Source organism: Nerophis ophidion, linkage group LG22, assembly GCF_033978795.1.
Source record: "Nerophis ophidion isolate RoL-2023_Sa linkage group LG22, RoL_Noph_v1.0, whole genome shotgun sequence".
NCBI classification, from domain to species: domain Eukaryota; kingdom Metazoa; phylum Chordata; class Actinopteri; order Syngnathiformes; family Syngnathidae; genus Nerophis; species Nerophis ophidion.
The window spans coordinates 8525371-8552384 of record NC_084632.1 but is presented as its reverse complement, the minus strand read 5'-3'; the positions used below and the strand labels follow the sequence as shown (position 1 = coordinate 8552384).

At 40.7% G+C, this 27014-nt stretch overlaps 1 protein-coding gene across 4 annotated transcripts in view; it reads right to left on the bottom strand.

Moving 5' to 3' along the window:
• The window catches only part of tle2a (TLE family member 2, transcriptional corepressor a), a 164506-nt gene that overhangs the window by 82173 nt on the left and 55319 nt on the right, over nt 1-27014 (bottom strand). For all 4 annotated transcript variants that reach the window (XM_061883195.1, XM_061883192.1, XM_061883193.1 and 1 more), the window contains one exon: nt 4702-4865. Coding sequence is in view for 3 of the 4 variants with exons in the window: in XM_061883192.1 (XP_061739176.1) it covers nt 4702-4865 (164 nt within the window). In the remaining variant the exon portion in view is untranslated. The remainder of the gene's footprint in view (nt 1-4701; nt 4866-27014) is intronic.

Here is a 27014-nt window from a genome sequence, read left to right as displayed (position 1 = left end):
AGGTACACTTCAACTGTGAGAGACAGAATGTGAAAAAAATAATCCAGGAATTCACATTGTAGGAGTTTTAAAGAATTTATTTGTAAATTATGGTGGAAAATAAGTATTTGGTCAACCATTCAAAGCTCTCACTGATGGAAGGAGGTTTTGGCTCAAAATCTCACGATACATGGCCCCATTCATTCTTTCCTTAACACGGATCAATCGTCCTGTCCCCTTAGCAGAAAAACAGTCCCAAAGCATGATGTTTCCACCCCCATGCTTCACAGTAGGTGTGGTGTTCTTGGGATGCAACTCAGTATTCTTCTTCCTCCAAACACCACGAGTTGAGTTTATACCAAAAAGTTCTATTTTGGTTTCATCTGACCACATGACATTCTCCCAATCCTCTGCTGTATCATTCATGTATCCATTGTGGTATAAACTCAACTCGTCATGTTTGGAAGAAGAAGAATACTGAGTTGCATCCCAAGAACACCAGACCTACTGTGAAGCATGGGGGTGGAAAAATCATGCTTTGGGGCTGTTTTTCTGCTAAGGGGACAGGACGATTGATCCGTGTTAAGGAAAGAATGAATGGGGCCATGTATCGTGAGATTTTGAGCCAAAACCTCCTTCCATCAGTGAGAGCTTTGAATGGTTGACCAAATACTTATTTTCCACCATCATTTACAAATAAATTCTTTAAAATTCCTACAATGTTGTTGTAGACGTCCGCAAATGAGAACGGGATGTTGCTTCCATCTATCAGCATAGCCATCTTTGCCTCAGCATAAGTTACACCATCGGGTCTTCATTTTGCGAGGTGGCCCATAATACTGGGTTGTGAACAATGCTGCGCTGCGGACACTTTGTGCTTCGCTGACCGTTCATGGCTGAGTATATCGGTTCACCGTGTTCAATGGAGAAGTCTGTTCTACAAAAATTACAGGCAACATACCCCTTCCCCTTCGAACTCTCCTGGATAAACTGAAATTCTTGTTTCCATTCGTTTTGGAACTTGCAAGCGTATTTCTTAATTTTGCTCGTCGACGGTGTAATATATTGGGTTGGAGTCGATAACCATGCGACGTGATGAAGTTACGTCTCTTTACTGTGGGCTGCAGAACAGACTCTATAATGCATATATTCCTTGACTACACTTAAATGTAGAATATATTTATATTATATATTGTATATATAATATGATATATATAATATATTATTTATTCTTATTATTGTTTATTGTGAGCGAACTGTGGTGCTGAATATCCCCCAGGGATCAATAAAGTACATTCTATTCTATTCAATGTACAGTAGATGGCAGTATTGTCCTGTTTAAGAGGGTCACAACATTGCTGAGTCTGTTCTCATGGAGCTTGAGGAGGCGTGGCCTCCAGCTCCGATTGAATTTCGGGAGATTTTCGGGAGAAAATTTGTCCCGGGAGGTTTTCGGGAGAGGCGCTGAATTTCGGGAGTCTCCCGGAAAATCCGTTAGAGTTGGCAAGTATGTTTGTATGTTAAGTTTGCACATCAAATATGAACACAATCTATTCACTCAACACTTATTAGCCAGCCAAATAATTTGCTCACACATTCTTTCTAGCTTTTCCCTTCACAAACCTCTTCCTGCCAACCTGACACAGGGCTGGTCCGAGGGATGGAATCTGAAGCTCGTCTTCCTGATCGGAATCTAATCCATTCATCTATTATTTCTATTGCAAGGCGTGCTTGGCGAGAGGGCCGCGCTCCAGGTGTTTTTTGTCACTCCGGGACGGGAGCCAGGAGACCAATCAACAGCAAGGATGACTCACATGCCATCAATGAATTCATTTGTCAAGATCAAATCAAACAAGAAAGAAAGCTTCTGCAAATATTTTGGAATTATGCAGAAATATTACCATGACGGCCTGGCATTACCCAGAAAATAAAATTTTTGTAGACATTCAGTCAAACAGTGGAAAGAAAAACAAGTTGGTCTCAGGGACAAATAAAGAAAAAGCTCAAGACATTACCGGAATTCCTTAGCTTTGATTAAACCCGTCCTAGAAATCATCTTGAAGTCCACAAATAATCTGCAAGGTCAAGGCGGTGAGAACAAGAACTTGTCCTTTTTACAAAATAATACTCCACTATATTGGGAAAAAACTATTTTTTTATTCATTATTACCGCTATTATTTATATTATACACTTAAATACAGCTTTCTTTCCTCCATGTATCCAACATATTCACCCACATGCAAGACAGTATTCTTGCCCTAGGACATTTTTACACAGACATCAACAAGTTGGAGCTTTTCTTCCTGTCACTTGCATGACCTGGAAAGACGCAGTCACAACAAGTTTTTTAAAGGGGAACTGCACTTTTTTTGGAATGTTGACCACGGGGAAGACCCAGGACACGTTTTGAAGACTATGTCAAGTCAAGTAAAATCAAGTCAATTTTACTTATATAGCACGTTTACAACAACTTTTAAATTGAACCAAAGTGATTTACAGGTTAAAAAAAAAGCATAGAGCAACACAAACAGAAAACAAACAAAGAACATAAACAAAGCTGAACAAAATAGTGCAAAAAGCAATACGGTAAAAGGGGTCGAGTAAAAGTAAAAAAATTTGCTAAATTAAAAATCATAGTAATAAAAACTGCGACAAATAGAAAAAATTAAACTAAAGCGAAGGGGTGGGGGGGTAGGACTAGAAATGGTGGCCTAGTGGGCAGACTCAGCTCAGGTCAAAGGCCAGCGAGAAGAGGTAGGTCTTAAGTAGGGTTTTGAAAACCCCCAGGCTCTGGGCTGGCCTAATGTGGAGCGGAAGGCTGTTCCAGAGCTTAGGGGCGGCAACGGAAAAGGCTCTGTCCCCTCTGGTCTTTAGCCTGGATCTAGGGACCGCCAACAGCAGTTGGTCAGCTGACCTTAGGGCTTTAGACGAGGTATGGTGATGCAGAAGCTCGGTCAGGTATTGTGGGGCCAGACCATTTAGGGATTTAAAAACAATTAAAAGTAATTTAAAATCAATGTGGTAACGGACAAGGAGCCAGTGGAGTGAGGCCAGGACTGGGGTGATGTGCTCGCGTTTTTTGGTGCTGGTGAGGAGACGGGCAGCCGCGTTTTGCACAAGCTGCAAATCTGATCACGAGGATACCTGCCTGGACGGTGTTCCTGATCTGTTTTCAGACCCTGGTGACTATATGTATAGAAAAAATACGAAAATATGATGACGTTGAACTCTGAGTGTAAACATATCTTGGCCCTAAAGAAATGAACTATTAACTGAAAATCGCAAGAAGAGGTTATTAGGGATAAGAAAAGTCTGGGGAAGTTATGTGATAAACAGGAGGGAAATGTTAGAATAATTATGTATATATTATCATCATAACTTTATGCTATAAAGTATTGTGAATTTGTGCTGAAGTGGTATTTCTGTATTTTTGCAGAGCTAGTAATTTGAGATATTGCTAGCCTTTCTTTATGGGTGTTTTGTCCAGACTCGGCCTGCTGACTGGGACCAGACAAAACAGAGACTAGGTGATGGCACCAGTACTCCGCCTTCTGTCTACTAAGGCCGAACATTGTGTTCCGGGACCAGACAAAATGGGGACTGGACGATAGCACCAAGTGTCAACATATTTGCATTATTGTATAATCATATATTGTGTCTAAGTGGAGTTGTCGAGTCTAGCCCCTTTCCCTTAGCGACAGTGATGCAATAGGGACTTTCCTAATAAATAGAGGAGGCACGCGGGCTTTTTTTTAGAACGTAGTTTGGATCTGTAACTAGAGTACAGCCCAAAATACATGTTTCCTTGTTTCTTGTCTGATTGTTAGATGTCATCAGTGTTTGAACCTGACAACGGCAGAGTGATGCCTGATCAATGCCAACGTACAGTGAATTGTTGTAGTATAGCCGGTGTATGATGAAGGCGTGGATAGCAGTCTCCAGGTCGCTCTGGGAGAGATAGGCCTTGGTCTTTGCTAGGTTTCGGAGATGGTAAGAGCTAGTACTAACCACTGAGTTGACCTGTTTGGTGAATTTGAGGCACTATCGAAGATCACTCCGAGATTTCTCACGGAGGACAGGATGTTTACACCCAGAGGACCTAGAGCACTATGTATCCTAGCTGGCCTGAGAACGCCACGAGATCCCCCGGGAGGAGCTGGACCAAGTGGCTGGGGAGAGGAAAGTCTGGGCTTCTCTGCTTAAGCTGCTGCCCCCGCGACCCCACCTCAGGCTAAGCGGATGATGGATGGAAATGCATGTGTTTGCCATTTTAATATACAAAATATATCAAAGTCTTCCTTCTTCCCACAACTTATTGCAAACAAGGATAGCTTTAGAAGAACACTCACACACACACATTTCCGCAGTAGCCACAGGGGTTGAAGACTGTAGCTGGGAGGGTGTACAAAAGAAGTTTGAAGTGGGACACAAAAAAATGGTGAGAGGCGGAGGGTTGGGGGGATTTTGGCGGGCTAAATGAAAGCTGGATGAGAGGATAAGAGTGGGAGTGGGGGGTTATGTGAAGGTGTGCCAAAGGGGGCAGGGCTTGGGGGTTGGGGGGGTGATGAAAGAAAAAGCGGTGACACATAGCGAGCTGAAATCCCTCATTCTTCACATATTGTGTGCGAGCAGCGTGTAGAGTAAGCAGTAGAATCCAACATGGCGTACTAACACAAACATGCAGCCTGAGGGGAAACTCAACCTGTCCCCCAAACACTCACCTGTGGTACTGGGTCTGCAGGAACTGGAACTCCTCCTTGATGCGGTCCAAAGTCTCTGGGTATGTCAGTTTCAGCGACTGGGCGGTCCCTGACGCGGCGGCGGCTGCTGCTGCGGCGGCCGCCACCACGGAGGCCGAGGACCCTGGGGGTGGCTGCAGAGGAGCCTGCGGAGGGAGATTATATTTTAATGCAACGCGGTGCTCATTCGAGATGCAACAATCAGGCAAAAGCGTGATGGGTGGACAGTGAGGGGGCGGGGCTGGAGTGCGGTGGCGGGCCTCGCCAGATGTGAATGGCTCACAAAGACTTGAAGCAGCATGAGCTTTTTAGCCAAATGAGCCCACATTGTTTCACGGCCGGCCTGAGAGGGAGAAAGAAGGGAGGGTGGGACCCCAGGAGGACTGTGGAGTCCTCAGAACCCCCCCCCCCCCGCGCCTTGGCTGCCCTCTCTGCGGGGTCCACAGCAATTAGGAGACTACAAGCAGGAGTGTAATGCTGGAGGACACGCAGACAAAAGGCGGAGAGCTGCACGGCGAGGACGGTACGGCGTGGGGGAGGGGTTGGGGGGGGTCCTCTCAGTCTGTCCGTCTACCCGACTCTCTGTCAACAACATCACAGATTTCACTCGCCGACGGGCAGGGGCCACTTCTCCAGCCCTGGGAAGGTCAAGTAGTTAGCGGAGTGATAGTACGGACTACTAAAAGAGGAAAATAATATCAATTATATCACGTCGAAAATGTTCAAATGATTATATTGCTTCGTCTAGAAGTGGAGTTTTTTGAAGAATCATTGTTGTACATCAATGGCGTCCACAGTGTCGATCCGTTGTGGTGAAGAAGGAGCTGAGCCGGAAGGCAAAGCTCTCAATTTACCGGTCAATCTACGTTTCCATCCTCACCTATGGTCATGAGCTTTGGGTTATGACCGAAAGGACAAGATCACGGGTACAAGCGGCCCAGATGAGTTTAGGGCTCTCCCTTAGAGATAGGGTGAGAAGCTCTGTCATCCGAGGGGAACTCAGAGTAAAGCCGCTGCTCCTCCACATGGAGAGGAGCCAGATGAGGTGGTTAGGGCATCTGGTCAGGATGCCACCCGAACGCCTCCCTAGGGAGTTTTTTTAGGCCACGTCCGACCGGTAGGAGGCCAAGGGGAAGACCCAGGACACGTTGGGAAGACTATGTCTCCCGGCTGGCCTGGGAAAACCTTGGGAGGAGCTGGACGAATTGGCTGGGGAGAGGGAAGTCTGGGCTTCCCTGCTTAGGCTGCTGCCACCACCACTCGACCTCAAATAAGCGGAAGAAAATGGATGGATGGATGGTGTCCACAGTGAGGCAGGCCTGCAGCATAGAGCTGGGCGATACTCATGAAAAATGTATCACGGTATAAGTTGATACCGGTCGATATCAATAACCAGGGCTCGAATTGAACCGCAGCAAGTGGCGCCACCGCCCTCGTCGTTTGCCGTAATGGCCCCAAAATATTGACCAACATTTGCGGCAAGAACATGCCGTGAACCCCCTTGACTTTTTAAGTTAAAGTACCAATGATTGTCACACACACACTAGGAGTGGTGAAATTTGTCCTCTGCATTTGACCCATCCCCTTGATTACCACCTGGGAAGTGAGGGGAGCAGTGGGCAGCAGCGGTGCCACGCCCGGGAATCATTTATGGTGACTTAACCCCCAATTCCAATTTTTGATGCTGAGTGCCAAGCAGGGAGGTAATGGGTCCCATTTTTTTATAGTCTTTGGTATGACTCGGCCGGGGTTTGACCTCCCAACCTACCACTAGGCCACTGAGTAGGTTATTAGGTTTCTACTTGTTAATGTACAAGGCATGTAACAATAAACTGTATTATGATTCATTACCATGAATTGATTAACGTGGACCCCGACTTAAACAATTTGAAAAACTTATTGGGGTGTTACCATTTAGTGGTCAATTGTACGGAATATGTACTGAACTGTGCAATCTACTAATAAAAGTATCAATCAATCAATCAATGATAATTTGCGATAAAATTCCAGACTGTTTGGATTATGTCTAATTTTTTAATTACCAAAAAACAAACAACATAATTTATTAATGCATGTTCAGCAACACACAGTCAGGTGCATTCGCACTAGTGTCGTTTGGCTTGATAGTCATGGCGGACTAACTACACGGACTTTGCTCTCGGAGTAAATGGAGCCAAGCGCTTGGTTTAACATCCTTTTCCCTCGCTTCCCGCCTTGCGTTTAAGAGCACACTGGAGATAGGTGTGGACAATATTGGAGACACTTGTCCCCACACTACAGGTACACAGCGAAGAAGAAAACTATTAGATGTTGCTTTCCTTTCCTCAATACAGCGTCCATCAGCTGCCGTGACAGAGTTATTAATGAGGTGAGGAAACATGCAGCAGGCGATGTGTTGGGAAAATTGTCACAACTTGTGTATAAAGTCTTTACTTTGTTTACTGGGATGTTCACTCCTTTTTTTGACTGTAAATCTGATGATTGAGGGAACCCCTCATGAAACAGATCTGTAGAGATGAAGTAGTTTTGTGATTTTTTTCCCACACCTACATATTGCGCTCTACCACGGTATCGAGCACTATTCTCCGGATAATCCAATCAAGACATATATATACAGATATATATATATATATATATATATATACACAGATATATATATATACAGATATATAGGGACGGCGTGGCGCAGTGGGAGAGTGGCCGTGCGCAACCCGAGGGTCACTGGTTCAAATCCCACCTAGAACCAACCTCGTCACGTCCGTTGTGTCCTGAGCAAGACACTTCACCCTTGCTCCTGATGGGTGCTGGTTGGTGCCTTGCATGGCAGCTCCCTCCATCAGTGTGTGAATGTGTGTGTGAATGGGTAAATGTGGAAGTAGTGTCAAAGCGCTTTGAGTACCTTGAAGGTAGAAAAGCGCTATACAAGTACAACCCATATATATATATATATATACACAGATATATATATATATATATACACAGATATATATATATATATACACAGATATATATATATATATACAGATATATATATATATACACAGATATATATATATATATACACAGATATATATATATATATACAAAAATATATATATATATACACAGATATATATATATATATCTATCTATACAGATATATATATATACAGATATATATATATATATATATACACAGATATATATATATATATATATATATATATATATATATATATATATATATATATATATATACACACACACAGATATATATATACACAGATATATATATATACAGATATATATATATGTATAGATATATATATATATATATCTATACAAATATATATATATATATATATATATATATATATATATATACACAGATATATATATATATACAGATATATATACAAATATATATATATATATATATATATATATACACAGATATATATATATATACAGATATATATACAAATATATATATATATATATATATATATATATACAGATATATATATATATATATATATACAGATATATATATATATACATATATATATACAGATATATATATATATATACAGATATATATATATATACAGATATATATATATATATACAGATATATATATATATATATACAGATATATATATATATATATATATATACAGATATATATATATATATATACAGATATATATATATATATATACAGATATATATATATACATATACAGATATATATATATACATATACAGATATATATATATACATATACAGATATATATATATACATATACAGATATATATATATACATATACAGATATATATATATATATATATATATATATATATACATACATATACAGATATATATATATATATATACATATACAGATATATATATATATATATACATATACAGATATATATATATATATATACATATACATATATACATACATATACAGATATATATATATATATATACATATACAGATATATATATATATATATACATATACAGATATATATATATATATATACATATACAGATATATATATATATATATATATATATATATATATATATATATCTGTATATGTATATGTATATATATATATATATATATATATATATATATACATATATATATACTCCCTCTATCAAAATGTAAAAATAGAGATGAAGGTAATGACAAACTGCTGACAAGTTGATATAATTAAAGAATGAAAAAAAACGTAATATGTGTCGAAAACTATAAGAATAATGTTTATCTATAGTCTTTTTATTAGACATTACAAATGAAATGATGGTATTACATTCACACCCCAACACTGCTTTAGTAATCATGATTTCAACATTGATAACAAAAATCTTAATTATTACTTAGATCAGGGATCACCAACCTTTTTGAAACCAAGAGCTACTTCTTGGGTACTGATTAATGCGAAGGGCTACCGGTTTGATACACACTTAAATAATATGCCAGAATTAGCCAATTTGCTCAATTTACCTTAGATAAATATATATATATATATATATAAAAAAATGGGTATTTCTGTCTGCCATTCCGTCATACATTTTTTTTCCTTTTACGGAAGGTTTTTTGTAGAGAACAAATGATAAAAAAACACTTAATTGAAAGGTTTAAAAAAGGAGAAAACACGAAAAAAATGAAAATTAAATTGTGAAACATGGTTTATCTTCAATTTCGACTCTTTAAAATTCAAAATTCAACCGAAAAAAAATGAAGAGAAAAACTAGCTAATTCGAATCTTTTTGAAAAAATTAAAATAAAAATTTATGGAACATCAATAGTAATTTTTCCCAATTAAGACTAACTTAAGAATTTTGATGACATGTTTTAAATAGGTTAAAATCCAGTTTGAGATAAGATTTAAAATTGGATTATACAGATTTTCTAGATTTGCCAGAATAATGTTTTTGAATTTTAATCATAAGTTTGAAGAATTATTTCACAAATACTAAAATGAAGAATTAAATTAAAATGTATTTATTATTCGTTACAATAAAAAATTTAAAATTAATTGAACATTGACTTAAATTGTCAGGAAAGAAGAGGAAGGAATTTAAAAGGTAAAAAGGTATATGTGTTTAAAAATCCTAAAATAATTTTTAAGGTTGTATTTTTTCTCTGAAATTGTCTTTTTGAAAGTTATAAAAAGCAAAGTAAAAAAATAAATGAATTTATTTAAACAAGTGAAGACCAAGTCTTTAAAATATTTTCTTGGATTTTCAAATTCTATTTGAGTTTTGTCTCTCTTAGAATTAAAAATGTCGAGCAAAGCGAGACCAGCTTGCTTGTAAATAAATCCAATTTAAAAAATAGAGGCAGCTCACTGGTAAGTGCTGCTATTTGAGCTATTTCTAGAACAGGCCAGCGGGCGACTCATCTGGTCCTTACGGGCGACCTGGTGCCCACGGGCACCACGTTGGTGACCCCTGCTTTAATGTATAAAATGTACCAACCCTCAGAAAAAGCTTGGACAGCCCTGATCCACAGTTTATGTTAATCAACTGTTTTTTCCCTCATGTAAAATGATCATTTAAAGAACAATCGTCTTAATTCAATATTAACCACTTAGTAGGGAGGGGGGGGACAGGGGGCACACTGCCTGAGGCTCGGAGCTAAATCCTCTTCACATTCAAATGTACCAGCAGCCAATAATTGGAGAGTTTTTTTTTTAAATTTAAAATCTCGATCCACGCAACAACTTAATTATTTAAGTTGAATAAAGAGAAAGAAAGTGAAACATAGCTCTCTAGGACCACATTCCAAGAAAGGTATATTGTACACACTGCAGCAACACAAAAGCAGTGACGTTGTCACGTTGTGTAATTCGTAAATAAAAAGAGAATACAATGATTTGCAAATCATTTTCCTCATATACAATTGAATAGACTGCAAAGACAAGATATTTAAAGTTTGAACCAATAAACTTAATTTGAATTTAATTTAGGGTGGAATTATTTCCCATTCTTGCTTTCGATGTACAGCTTAAGTTGTTCAACAGTCTCCCTTCACACATTTTCAATGTCTGGACTGCAGGCAGGCCAGTCTAGTACCCGCACTCTTTTACTATGAAGCCACGCTGTTGTAACACCTGGCTTGGCATTTGACTTGACTTGACTTTATTTATTCATGCTTGCAGTGGAGCCAAGGCCCCACTGAAAAAACAGCTGAACTTTACGATAGATATCAAACAAACATCAATGAAAAATGAAAAGAACAAACAGTATTTTAAACATTTTGAACATCCTCAAGGCAGCAGCAGCATGGAAACCGTTAGCATTCTGGTATACAACTATATTACTCTTTTAATTAGTGTCATTATATAGCTTAATTGCAGCATGCAGGGTAGAGTTTTTAAGTCTTGTCTTGCGGAAATAAGCAGGGGCGTCCATGATAACATATGTTGCTCGTAAAAGTGTATGTACCTTTCAGCATTAATGTTGCCTTCACAGATGTGTAAGTTACCCGTGCTTTGGCCACTAATAGACCCCCATACCATCACACATGCTGCCTAGAACACTTTCACCCTAGAAAAGTCCCTATGGTTCCTTTCCTCATTTTTGGAGGACACGGCGTCCTCTGTTTCCAAAAACAATTTGAAATGTGGACTCGTCAGACCACAGAAAACTTTCCCACTTTGCATCAGTCCATCTGAGATGAGCTCGGGCCCAGCGAAGCGTTTCTGGGTGTTGTTGATAAATGGCTTTGTCCTTGCATAGTAGACTTTTAACTTGCACTTACAGACGTAGCGACCAACTGTAGTTACTGGCAGTGGTTTTCTGAAGTGTTCCTGAGCCCATGTGGTGATATCCTTTACACACTGATGTGGCTTCTTAATGCAGTAGCACCTGAGGGACGCAAGGTGCGTATTTGTACCAAAAAGTTCTATTTTGGTTTCATCTGACCACATGACATTCTCCCAATCCTCTGCCGTATCATCCATGTATCCATTTTGGTATAAACTCAACTTGTTGTGTTTGGAAGAAGATGAATACTGAATTGCATCCCAAGAACACCATAACTACTGTGAAGCATGGGGGTGTAAACATCATGCTTTGGGGCTTTTTTTTCTGCTAAGGGGACAGGACGATTGATCCGTGTTAAGGAAAGAATGAATGGGGCCATGTATCGTGAGATTTTGAGCCAAAACCTCCTTCCATCAGAGAGCTTTGAATGGTTGACAAAATACTTATTTTCCACCATAATTTACAAATAAATTCTTTAAAATTCCTACAATGTGAATACCTGGGGTTTTTTTCCACATTCTGTCTCTCACAGTTGAAGTGTACCTATGATGAAAATTACAGACCTCTGTCATCATTTTAAGTGGGAGAACTTGCACAATCGGTGGCTGACTAAATACTTTTTTGCCCCACTGTATATTCGGCGGCAATTCAAGGAAATACGGTATACTGTATTACTTAAACATAAAAAGTACCGGCAATAATAGCAAGTATCCAGTAACAAACGTGTCCGTATCCAACTTACTGTGTCATGAGCTTAACTTATTGTGGCCAAGAGGTGTCATCAAAAAAACAAAAAAACACACCACTCCACTTCAACTTAAAGACAGCATAAGTAAGCATGTCCAAATGGACGGATCGCCCGCCTCCACCTCACTTTACCACGGAGTATGGAGTTCCTCTTGGAGCTGACTCGGTCACTTCCCCACATCCCTGGACGTGTCCTCACGCAGCTTTCCAAGCTTTTCATGTGCGCTGCCAGTCCCGCCCCAGCCAGGCATTTTCTGAGAGTACTTAACGTCTGTGTGAGACACGGGCTGAGGATGGAGGATGGAGTCCGGCCACATGAAGGGATCTTGGACGCAACCCTGACAAACCTCTCTCCCAGGGGGGATGTGCGCGCAAACAAACACTAAAAGTTCCTTCCATCTAGTAATGACGGCGAGAGCAAATAATGACGACTCCTTTGAAAACTGGCTGCTCTCACATCAGCAACACATTAGCTTTCATTAACGGCAACATCGCTCACACGCCCTTGCCAAAAAAAAAACGCCGGCGCTGCGGGGAGAGGATGAAAGCTGTGGAAATCAGAATGGCATGTTGGCATGACGCCACTGCCAACATCAACATATAAGACGTGTGCAGATGAGACAACATCAACATACATGTACGCACAAGTAAGACATCAACATGAAAATGATTGTATTCTGTGCAGATTTAAATCAAGTGAACAGAAGAAATGACAACTGATGTATTTGATATATAGAATAGTTTTTTTTTAATGCATTATTTAGATTTTTTTTCAACCCTAGTTGTTTTGTGACTTGTTGCATTTTTAAAAGCCTACGGAAATGAGATTTTCTTATTCAATCAATCAATCAATGTTTACTTATATAGCCCTAAATCACTAGTGTCTCAAAGGGCTGCACAAACCACTACCACATCCTCGGTAGGCCCACATAAGGGCAAGGAAAACTCACACCCAGTGGGACGTCGGTGACAATGATGACTATGAGAACCTTGGAGAGGAGGAAAGCAATGGATGTCGAGCGGGTCTAACATGATACTGTGAAAGTTCAATCCATAATGGATCCAACACAGTCGCGAGAGTCCAGTCCAAAGCGGATCCAACACAGCAGCGAGAGTCCCGTTCACAGCGGAGCCAGCAGGAAACCATCCCAAGCGGAGGCGGATCAGCAGCGCAGAGATGTCCCCAGCCGATACACAGGCGAGCAGTACATGGCCACCGGATCGGACCGGACCCCCTCCACAAGGGAGGGGGGGACATCGGAGAAAAAGAAAAGAAACGGCAGATCAACTGGTCTAAAAAGGGAGTCTATTTAAAGGCTAGAGTATACAAATGAGTTTTAAGGTGAGACTTAAATGCTTCTACTGAGGTGGCATCTCGAACTGTTACCGGGAGGGCATTCCAGAGTACTGGAGCCCGAACGGAAAACGCTCTATAGCCCGCAGACATAGCTCGGTTGGTAGAGTGGCCGTGCCAGCAACTTGAGGGTTGCAGGTTCGATTCCCGCTTGTGCCATCCTAGTTACTGCCAATGTGTCCTTGGGCAAGACACTTTACCCACCTGCCCCCAGTGCCACCCACACTGGTTTAAATGTAACTCTATGTAGAGCGCTTTGAGTCACTTGAGAAAAGCGCTATATAAATATAATTCACTTCATATATATATATTTTTATTATTAAATCAAAATAAAAAACACAATATACTCTTACAATTAGTGCACCAACCACAAAAACCTCAATTTTTCATGACAAAAATGTCCCTTTTTCATGACAAAGAAGGAAAAAAAAAAAAAAAAAAAAAGGACACTCCCCCGGGCTGCGGGACAAATTATTAAGCGTTGACCGGTCCGCGGATACAAAAAGGTTGGGGACCACTGCTCTAGGGGACCGAAAGCAATGGATGTCGAGCGGGTCTAACATGATGGCTGATGGCTCCTCACATCCTCACACTGTTTTTAATGGGAGCCTCCAACAAAAAGAGCCGTTCGGACCGAGAAAGCAACAATTTCCCCATTAATTTGAGCGAGGATGAAAGATTTGTGTTTGAGGATATTGATAGCGACGGACTACAAAAAAAAAAAAATCAAGTTAAAAAAAAAACATGATTGCATTGGGACGGATTCAGATGTTTTTAGACACATTTACTAGGATAATTCTGGGAAATCCCTTATTTTTCTATTGTGTTGCTAGTGTTTTAGTATTTTTTTTTTTTTATCCTGTCCAGCTTCTCAGGCAAATCATATAGTAGATGTAGATGCCCATATCGGCTGTTCAGATGTACTTTACAAAAGAGAAGTGTAGGATACTTCTCTTGTTGTCTTATTTGAATGTGACTTTATTAAATGTATTTATATTATCATTTGGTGCAGTCGGGCCGGAGCAGGAGGGGATAGAAAGAGAAAAAAAGGAAGACAAAGGGGGAAATTGTGGGGATAAGAGGGGGATTAGACAGAGAGACAAAAACAACAACAGCAAATACAACAATAACAACAACAACAATAGAACAACACCAGCACATACATAATATGTACAAATATGATCGTAAAAGTGATAGCAAATAAGCAGTTAGTGAAATAAATAATATAGTAATGACAATGAGCATTTTTACACTAAAACTGGAGCAATACAAATACAAATACAAAAAGCGCTATTGATCATTAACAAAACCAATAGTTTACCTCTATCAACAATAAAGTTGTTCAAATGCGATATGTATACATAATGATAGCTAGAAAGATGATTAAAAAAAAATAAATAAATGAAAAAAGAAGAAAAAAAAAAAGAAGAAGGAATACCGAAAGATGAAAGGGAAGAGAGAGAGGCAACCGATATTAATCTTGTAGATTGTTATAGTCAGAATGGTTTAAGCTCTGTCAATATGCCTTGTGTTACCCAGTTTACCCTAGGGCAACAACGTTGATACATGTTTGATGAAACATGATTATGTGAAAAGCCCTACCTTTACCGGAAGAAGCAGACGATGACATCAACCGTTGATCACATCCTCACATTGTTTTTAATGGGAGCCTCCAACAAAAAGAGCTATTCGGACCGAGAAAACGACAATTTCCCAATTAATTTGAGCGAGGATGAAATATTCGTGTCTGAGGATATTGATAGCGACGGACTAGAAAAAAAAAATCAATTGGGACGGATTCAGATGTTTTTAGACACATTTACCAGAATAATTCTGGGAAATCCCTTATTTTCTATTGTGTTGCTGGTGTTTTAGTGAGTTTAATAGTACCTGATAGTCGGAAGGGTGTGGCGTTTTGACTCCAGTGTCTGATGGAAGTCGACGGCAGCTGTACGGACGGCACGAGCTCCGCTGATCTCCGGTAAGTGGCGACTTTTTACCACAATTTTCTCACTGAAAACTGCTGGTTGACGTTTGGTCGGGATCCATGTTCACTTGACCGCTCTGATCCATAGTAAATCTTCACCTCCAGGAATTTTAAACAAGGAATCACCGTGTGTTTGTGTGGCTAAAGGCTAAAGCTTCCCAACTCCATCTTTCTACTTTGACTTCTCCATTATTAATTGAAGAAATTACAAAAGATTCAGCAACACAGATGTTCAAAATACTGTGTAATTATGCGGTTAAAGCAGACGACTTTTAACTCCGTGTGTGCGCAGCGCTAATATTTCCTAACAGTCACGCGTACACGTCAGCATTCCGCGACGTTTTCAACAGGACACTTTGCGGGAAATTTAAAATTGCAATTTAGTAAACTAAAGCGGCCGTATTGGCATGTGTTGCAATGTTAATATTTCATCATTGATATATAAACTATCAGACTGCGTGGTCGCTAGTAGTGGGTTTCAGTAGGCCTTTAACATTGCAACACATGCCAATACGGCCGCTTTAGTTTACTAAATTGCAATTTTAAATTTCCCGCGAAGTACCCTGTTGAAAACGTCGCGGAATGATGACACGTGCGCGTGATGTCACCGGTTGTAGCGGACATGTTCTTCCAGCGCCGCTCATGGCTAAAAATCGTCCACTTTAATCGCATAATTACACAGTATTCCGCAAATCTGTGTTGCTGAATCTTTTGCAATTTGTTCAATTAATAATGGAGAAGTCAAAGAAGAAAGATGTAGGTGGGAAGCGGTGTACTGCAGCTTCCATTAGCAACACAAACACAGCCGGTGTTTCCTTCTTTACATTCCCGAAGGTGAAGCTTTACTATGGAACAGAGCGGTCAAGCGAACATGGTTCTCTACCACATGTCAACCGGCAGGTTTCGGTGAGAAAATTGTGGTAATAAGTCGGCTCTTAAGGTAGACATGAGCGGAGCTTGCGTCCTCCTGCAGCTGCGGACTCTCTTACCTCCTCCCACCGAAGACACTGGCGGTCACCACACCCCTTCGACTTTCAGGTACCATATGATCTCACTAAAACACTAGTAACACAATAAGCAGATAAGGGATTTTCCAGAATTATCCTAGTAAATGAAATTCTTTTTTTTTTAGTCCTTCACTCTAACTATCCTCATCCACGAATCTTTCATCCTCGCTCCAATTAATAGGGAAATCGTCGCTCAGTGGTTTGTATTGTGGTTTGTGCAGCCCTTTGAGACACTAATGATTTAGGGCTATATAAGTAAACATTGATTGATTGATTGATTGATTGATTTCTCGGTCCGAATGGCTCTCGCTGCTGGTGGCTATGATTGTGAAGTGAAGTGAATTATATTTATATAGCGCTTTTTCTCTAGTGACTCAAAGCGCTTGACATAGTGAAACCCAATATCTAAGTGACATTCAAACCAGTGTGGGTGGCACTGGGAGCAGGTGGGTAAAGTGTCTTGCCCAAGGACGCAACGGCAGTGACTAGGATGGCGGAAGCGGGAATCGAACCTGCAACCCTCAAGTTGCTAGCATGGCCACTCTACCAACCGAGCTAAACCGCACATTACATCCTCACATTGTAAACAATGTGAGGAGCTCTACAACCAGTGATGTCACGCGCACATCGTCTACTACTTCCGGTACAGGCAAGGCTTTTTTATTAGCAACCAAAAGTTGCGAACTTTATCGTCGATGTTCTCTACTAAATCCTTTCAGCAAAAATATGGCAATATCGGGAAATGATCAAGTATGACACATAGAATGGACCTGCTATCCCCGTTTAAATAAGAAAATCTCATTTCAGTAGGCTTTTAAAAGCTGTATCAAATGTATACCATCTTTATCATATTCATCACACAACCTAAGATGGAGTTTTTGATTGATTGATTGATTGAAACTTGTATTAGTAGATTGCACAGTACAGTACATATTCCCTACAATTGACCACTAAATGGTAACACCCCAATAGAGGATAGAGATGCACTTTCTTTTCCACCTGTTGGGAGTGCATTCCACATTGATGTGGCATAGAAGGACAATGAGTTAAGACCTTTGTTAGATCAGAATCTGGGTTTAACGTGGTTTGTGGAGCCAACCCTGGTGTTATGGTTATGGCGGTCATTTACGTTCTGGAAGTAGTTTGACATGTACTTCGGTATCAGGGAGGTGTAGTGGAGAAGTGGGTAGGAGTGAGGTGTGATCTGGGGTGGAGGTCTAGAAGTAATCTGACTAGCTTGTTCTGGGATGTTTGGAGTCTAGATTTGAGGGTTTTGGAGGTGCTGGGGTACCAGGAGCTGCATGCGTAGTCCCAAAAGAGTTGAATGGGAGTTCCCGCTAGAATCTTCATGGTGCTTTTGTTGACCAGAGAGGAGATTCTGTAGACAAATCTCGTTCGTTGGATGACCGTCTTGATTTTATCACAGGAAATATTAGCCTCTAGAATGGAACCTAGGTAGGTGACCTCATCTTTCCTGGTGATAACCATGTCACCCACTTTAATAGTGAAGTCACTGACTTTCTCAAGATTGATATGTGTGGAGTGTGTGTCTCTTAGGAAGAGTTGCTAGCTCAGCCATTCGGGACCTCACACACAAAGCCCCATTAGTTTCTTCCCCACTCGGGAAAGAGCAGCAGAATTTTACAGCCACAGGTCATGTCCCAACGCTAACCTGGCGACTCAGCTGTAGAAATCCCACGGTGGCTTGCTTTCATCCCTCGCTCTTTGCAAACTGCTCTAAACAGAGTCTGCCCTCAGTTCAGGGATTCTTAAAGGCCTACTGGAATGAGATTTTCTTATTTAAACGGGGATAGCAGGTCCATTCTATGTGTCATAATTTTGCAATATTGCCATATTTTTGCTGAAAGGATTTAGTAGAGCCCTGTACCACGATGCCGATACAGCAATATTTCTGAGTACAATACAACAATCCATATTGTGCGGGGACGTCATACTTGCCAACCCTCTCGGATTTTCCGGGAGACTCCCGAAATTCAGCGCCTCTCCCGAAAACCCCCCGAGACAAATTTTCTCCCGAAAATCTCCCAAATTTCAAGCGGAACTGGAGGCCACTACCCCTCCAGCTCCATGCAGACAGACCTGACTCAATGTTGTGACCTTCTTAAACACGGCAATACTGCCATCTACTGTACATAGAATAGAATGTAAATGTCTTCTACATTTAAAGGGGAACATTATCACCAAACCTATGCAAGCGTCAATATATACCTTGATGTTGCAGAAAAAAGACCATGTATTTTTTTAACCGATTTCCAAACTCTCAATGGGTGAATTTTGGCAAATTAAACGCCTTTCTGTTTATCGGTCTTTTCCGATGACGTCAGAACGTGATGTCACCGAGGTAATACACCCGCCATTTTCATTTTCAACACATTACAAACACCGGGTCTCAGCTCTGTTATTTTCCGTTTTTTCGACTATTTTTTGGAACCTTGGAGACATCATGCCTCGTCGGTGTGTTGTCGGAGGGTGTAACAACACTAACAGGGAGGGATTCAAGTTGCACCACTGGCAAGAAATCTGCCGCCAGACCCCCATTGAATTTGCCAGAGTGTCTGCCGGCGATGCTAAGGCAGACATGGCACAGAGATGTATGGATAACCTGCAGATGCATTTGCAACGATTAAGTCAACGAAATCACAAAGCTGAGTTTTGTTGATGTTGTTGACTTATGTGCTAATCAGACATATTTGGTCACGGCATGACTGCCAGCTAATCGATGCTAACATGCTACTGTGGTGCGGCATTGCTCGGTTGGTAGAGTGGCCGTGCCAGCAACTTGAGAGTTGCAAGTTTGATTGTGCCATCCTAGTTACTGCTGTTGTGTCCTTGGGCAAGACACTTTACCCACCTGCTCCAAGTGCCACCCACACTGGTTTAAATGTAACTTAGATATTGGGTGTCACTGTGTAAAAGAGCTTTGAGTCACTTGAGAAAAGTGCTATATAAATATAATTCACATAATCGATGCTAACATGCTATTTACGCTAGCTGTATGTACATTTGAAACTAGACACCCACATTTAATGCGAAACAAACACTTACCAATCGACGGATTTAAGTTGCTCCAGTGTCTCAATATGCGAAAGTCCTGATCGTTTGGTCCGCACATTTTACCGGCGATGCTAATAAGGCAGCCATGCTATGGGCCACTTCATTAGGTACACCCATGCTATGGCCGAATAGCGTCAATAGCTATTCGCTCAATAGCTTCAATTTCTTCTTCAATTTCGTTTTCGCTATCTGCCTCCATACTCCGACCATCTGTTTCAATACATGCGTAATCTGTGGAATCGCTTAAGCCGCTGAAATCAGAGTCTGAATCCGAGCTAATGTCGCTATATCTTGCTGTGGTAACCGCCATGTTTGTATTGGCAGCCCTGTATGACGTCACAGGGAAATGGACGGGTGGATATAGCGATGGTGAAAATAAGATAATTTGAAGCAGTTTTTCGGGAAATTCCGGGAGGTGTAAAATTTTGAAAAAAACTTCGAAAAATAAAACAAGCCACTGGGAACTGATTTTTATTGTTTTTAACCCTTTTGAAATTGTGATAATGTTCCCCTTTAAGTGCAGTCAAGGAACATGCATTATAGAGTCTGTTCTGCAGCCCACAGTAAGGAAACGTAAGTTCATCACGTCGCCTGGCTATTGACTCCAACCCAATATATTACACCGTCGACGAGCAAAATGAAGAAATACGCTTGCAAGTTCCAGAACGATTGGAAACAAGAATTTCAGTTTATCTAGGAGAGTTCGAAGGGGAAAAGGTATGTTTCCTGTAAATTTTGTAGAACAGACTTCTCCATTTAACACGGCGGCCGAACGGATATTCAGCCATGAACGGTAAGCGAAGCACAAAGCGTCCACAGCGCAGCATCGTTCACAACCCAGTATTATGGGCCACCTCGCAAAATGGAGACCCGATGGTGTAACTTATGCTGAGACAAAGATGGCTATGCTGATAGCTGGAAGCAACATCCCGTTCTCATTTGCGGATGTCAACAACAAATCCGTGAAGGATGTTCGGAACCACTGTGTTTTTATTACTGTGTATTTGATAGGTGCCGTCGGAAATTCAACTATTTCTTTTATTTATATATATAATAAAATAAATATATATGGCTAGAATTCACTGAAAGTCAAGTATTTCATACATATATATATATACATATATATATATATATATACATATATATATATACATATATATACATATATATATATATATATATATATATATATATATATATATATATATATATATATATATATATTTATTAGGGGTGGGCAAGTTAATAAGTTAATTACGAGTTAACTCCTCAATCTATTAACGCCGACAAATATTTTATCGCACATTTGCGTATGTTGTTTACATGCTTTTATTTTGTTAACGCCTTTTCTTAATAAGATGGCGACGCCCGGACGGGCTTCGGCGTCGAGGGGCTCTTGGTAAAGATGGAACATTTGGCAAAAATACCGGATAATTCTGCAAATTTCATGGCTGGCTTACAGCGTGGTCACTCCGGGATCACTTACGACCGCCAGACAATTCTGAATGTGGATAGATCGGGCCGTTTTGGACTGAATGACGCGTGCTTGCTAGACCGGCTAGCTAGCATGGGAATACTTTGCCGGCTACATCCAGCGGCCTGTGAAGCAGCGGAGTATATGTGTTGTCTGTCTATTTATGAATAATGCAGACGAGGCGTGTTGGCTGAGTTCTTAACGTTTGCTTTCAGAGCGTGCATATCACAACATATCAATCAATCAATCAATGTTTATTTATATAGCCCCAAATCACAATTGTCTCAAAGGACTGCACAAATCATTACGACTACAACATCCTCGGAAGAACCCACAATACAAGATGCCGTCATGGCGACACAACCAGCATGCTCGTCACTCCTGTTGCATGCTGGGTAGAGTAGTTATTTTGTTCCCTGCCTCATAACATCACAATATAGTACCATGTATACGGTACTATATTCAGTTTATCAAAGCACCGAGCAAACAATCGGAAAATTGCCGTCATATCAATTCCTAGATATGGTCATAATTATTTTAAGTGCACTACGCAGAATAAACACATTATTAATATTGCTATTACAGATAATTTGATCAAAAATTCCCTAAAACAGCCCACTACCTATAATATAGTTTTTTTTTTAAACATAAAATCCCTGATAAAAAAAATGTTTCTGCTGTTACCTCAGAAATTGCCTGTTCGGATGTTATGATTGTGGCTCAGAGATTTGTATGTAGATTATATTTATTTTCCATAACAAACAGGATAACTTAAATCCCCTGGCAGTGGCAATAAGCTTAAATGTTTGTTTTTAAAATTTTTTGAGTTGATTTTCATAAAATATGCTATTTAACTGCTACTGTTTAACAAGGACTGATTTAAATTGTGTTTGCACAACAAATGATTTGGCGCTTTTGTTCATGTGGGAGAATATTCCAATAAAGGTGCACTACACACTACTTTTGAATTCATTATTGGGCTTTGCGTATACAAGGCAGTTAATCGCGATTAATCGGAGAAATAGTGCGATTAACTTTGATTACAATTTTTAATCGTTGCCCAGCCCTAATATATATATATGAAACATATATGAAATACTCAAGTTGGTGAATTATACGCCACCCCTCTTAACCACGCCCCCCGCCCCAACCACGCCCTCAACCACGCCTCCGCCCCACCCCCCACCTCCCGAAATCGGAGGTCTCAAGGTTGGCAAGTATGGGAGACGTAGAACTGCAAGAATTACTCACAGCGCAGACTGGTTGTGTGGCCGTGCTCGCCGTTTTCATTGGACTGGCTTCTAAACCGCAGGCAACAAAACCACAATGACCTCACATCCTGCTAGGCCAAAAAATGCACACTCAAACACGCACACACCCTCGCAGCAGACAACACACACACACACAACACGCCCACACACGCCACCTCAGACAGCGGATGCGAACAAGATGCAGCTTCTCCGCAAAAGTATTTACGAGCACATGTGCGCTTTATTGCCTTCACATGAGCAAGCTCGGCGCGCACAAAAGGAACGTCCGCTATTGTGCGTCCCGTGCTGACACACAATTGTGTAAAAGGGGGCTTGTGTGCGCGTGTGCCATGGGCGCCACGTGACGTGTGCAGAAGTTGCGCACGGTGCGTTTGACTGCGCCACGTTCCCCTGCAGCACGCGGCCCATTAGTCTTTCAGCTCTGGAGTTAGACTCCTAAAGCCTGAGTGAGGTTTCTATGGCAATACAATACGGCAAAAACCACACAGTGTTCAACGCAAAGAACAATAGGAGAATGAGGGCCCAGTGTATTTACTTCAAGTGTATCCAAGAGGAGACACAGCGCCACAAAACTGTTTTGAGCTAAGCCAACATTAGCATGGGTCTTTATTTTATTTCTATATATTCCTTTGATTTTTAACACTTGTGCATGTGTTTGCTTATATCGCCTATTTTTCGGACTACAAGGCGCACTTAAAGTCTAATGTACAGAATAATTTTGGTTGTGCTTACCGTCCTCGAAACTATTTTATTTGCTACATGGTGAATTGATAAGTCTGACCAGTAGATGGCCGTCACACATAAGAGATACGTGTAGACTGCAATATGATGGCAGTCACACATAAGAGATACGTGTAAACTGCAATATGATGGCAGTCCCACATAAGAGATACGTGTAGATTGCAATATGATGGCAGTCACACATAAGAGATACGTGTAGACTGCAATATGATGGCAGTCACACATAAGAAATACGTGTAGACTGCAATTTGATGGCAGTCACACATAAGAGATATGTGTAGACTGCAATATGATGGGAGTCACACATAAGAGATATGTGTAGACTGCCATAAGATGGCAGTCACACATAAGAGATACGTGTAGATTGCCACATGATGGCAGTCACACATAAGAGATACGTGTAGACTGCAATATGATGGCAGTCACACATAAGAGATAAGTGAAGATTGGAATATGATGGCAGTCACACATAAGAAATACGTGTAGACTGCAATATGATGGCAGTCACACATAAGAGATATGTGTAGACTGCCATAAGATGGCAGTCACACATAAGAGATATGTGTACACTGCCATAAGATGGCAGTCACACATAAGAGATATGTGTACACTGCCATAAGATGGCAGTCACACATAAGAGATATGTGTAGACTGCCATAAGATGGCAGTCACACATAAGAGATATGTGTAGACTGCCATAAGATGGCAGTCACACATAAGAGATACGTGTAGATTGCCACATGATGGCAGTCACACACAAGAGATACGTGTAGACTGCAATATGATGGCAGTCACACATAAGAGATAAGTGAAGATTGGAATATGATGGCAGTCACACATAAGAAATACTTGTAGACTGCAATATGATGGCAGTCACACATAAGAGATATGTGTAGACTGCAATATGATGGGAGTCACACATAAGAGATACGTGTAGACTGCAATATGATGGCAGTCACACATAAGAGATATGTGTAGACTGCCATAAGATGGCAGTCACACATAAGAGATACGTGTAGATTGCCACATGATGGCAGTCACACATAAGAGATACGTGTAGACTGCAATATGATGGCAGTCACACATAAGACATAAGTGAAGATTGGAATATGATGGCAGTCACACATAAGAAATACGTGTAGACTGCCATATGATGGCAGTCACACATAAGAGATATGTGTAGACTGCAATATGATGGCAGTCACACATAAGAGATATGTGTAGACTGCCATATGATGGCAGTCACACATAAGAGATATGTGTAGACTGCCATATGATGGCAGTCACACATAAGAGATACGTGTAGATTGCCACATGATGGCAGTCACACATAAGAGATACGTGTAGACTGCAATATGATGGCAGTCACACAAGAGATACATGTAGACTGCAATATAATGGCAGTCACACAAGAGAAATGTGGAGACTGCAATATGATGGCAGTCACACATAAGAGATAAGTGAAGATTGGAATATGACGGCAGTCACACATAAGAGATACGTGTAGCCTGCAATATGATGGCAGTCACACATAAGAGATATGTGTAGACTGCAATATGACTCAAGTAAACAACACCAAAATGTTGCATGTTCCATTGAAAAGATAGAACAGTACACACAGCGCTCAAAAATCTGTCAAAATGTTTTAGTAGGACTTTGGCAAGCTATGAAGCCACACCACTTGATGGATTGTACTGTGCTTCAACATAGTAGTATTATTATGGTGTGTGTATAAGGTAAAACATGATCTTATCAATGGCTATTCGCTCAATAGCTTGTTTCTTCTTCAAGTTCGTTTTCGCTATCTGCCTCCATACTCCAACCATCCGTTTCAATACATGCGTAATCTGTTGAATCGCTTAATCCGCTGAAATTCGAGTCTGAATCCCGGCTAATGTTGCTATATCTTGCTGTGATAACCGCCATGTTGTTTGTATTGGAATCACTGGATGGCGTCACAGGAAAATGGACAGTGGCTTCGCAGATAGCGAAAATCAGGCACTTTAAAGCTTTTTTTAGGGATATTCCAGGACGGGTAAAATTTTGAAAAAAACTTCGGAAAATAAAATAAGCCACTGGGAACGGATTTTTATTGGTTTTAACCCTTCTGAAATTGTGATAATGTTCCCATTTAATGCAACATTATGACCAATGAACCAGCATTACATGTTATGTAGACCACAAGGAAGTCTTTTACATTTAGAAAAATAATAATAATAATGATGGTATGACTCCTTTAATGCGCCTTATAATCCGGTGTGCTTTTTGTATGAAACAAGACCTGACTAGACCCCCTCATCGACAGTGCGCCTTATGGTCTGGAAGCACTGCTACGGTGTTGCCTGTGTTATTATTTTTCTGGCTTGGAGGCCATTTGCAAATTGTAGAAAATGTTTTAATGGTCCACAGCACAATGGTTAGCATTCTAATATTAGCATGTTAGCTTATATGCCAATTTTGCAGGTATGCACCTCAGCGTCAAACATTTTGTTACTTGATGAATGATACCTGTTGGCATCAGTGGTGTGCCAGCAAGACCTTCTCTGCTGGCCTAACATCACCAGGAATCATCATCATAATGAAAGATAAACGTTTTTGTATTGACTTTCCCTAAATATGAAAAAGTATTCATATTCTCTTCATGTCATATTATGCTCCTTCTTTTTAGTGTTCAGAGTTTGTATCCAATCAGAATTCAGCTGGCTTATGTTGCCATGCTGTACCAAATCTGCCTTCAGCGTCAACAATGTCTGTGCACTGTAAGTGAACGGACACATACAGTTGATAGACAGTTGTGATAGCCAATCAAATCACGGGTTGTCTGTAAGTCCTTCTAGCTGGCCTCACGTTGAAGGTGACATTTACGCGTCCTGTGATTGGATACACCAATCGGGTGAATTTAGGGGGTGAATTTGAGAACACAGAGTTGATATACAGTTGCGATAGCCAATCAGATCACAAGTTGTTGACAGTAGCCTATTTAGGGTGGCTGATTTTAACGAGACTGTGATTGGATACTCACTTGTCATTGCAAAGCGAGTATCCAATCACAAGTTGCAACGTAGCAGGAAGTGTTGACCCACAAAGAAGAGAACAAAACGTTGATTAGGTGACAGGTATATATTTGCAAGGCCATTTTCAAGAAGGATATTTAAAGAGAAACTATATTATGTATATATGGGCTTCACGGTGGCAGAGGGGTTAGTGCGTCTGCCTCACAATACGAAGTTCCTGCAGTCCTGGGTTCAAATCCAGGCTCTGGATCTTTCTGTGTGGAGTTTGCATGTTCTCCCCGTGAATGCGTGGGTTCCCTCCGGGTACTCCGGCTTCCTCCCACTTCCAAAGACATGCACCTGGGGATAGGTTGATTGGCAACACTAAATTGGCCCTAGTGTGTGAATGTGAGTGTGAATGTTGTCTGTCTATCTGTGTTGGCCCTGCGATGAGGTGGCGACTTGTCCAGGGTGTACCCTGCCTTCCGCCCGATTGAAGCTGAGATAGGCACCAGCGCCCCCCGCGACCCCGAAAGGGAATAAGCGGTAGAAAATGGATGGATGAATGGATATATTATGTATTATGCTAGATCCACTCGACGTCCATTGCACCGGTTGCCCGGGAGGGTCCCCACATCTGCGGTCCCCTCCAAGATTTCTCATTGTCATCCCATTCGGTTGAGTTTTTCCTTGCCCTGATGTGGGATCTGAGCCTGTTGTGGCTTGGGCAGCCCTTGGAGACACTTGTGATTTAGGGCTGTATAAGTAAACATTGATTGATTGATTGACCGACATCTTGTGAGGACACGTCGGCGATAAAATTGGGAAATGCTCGTGGTACCACTGGCTTATACGGCGTCGAATGGGCGCT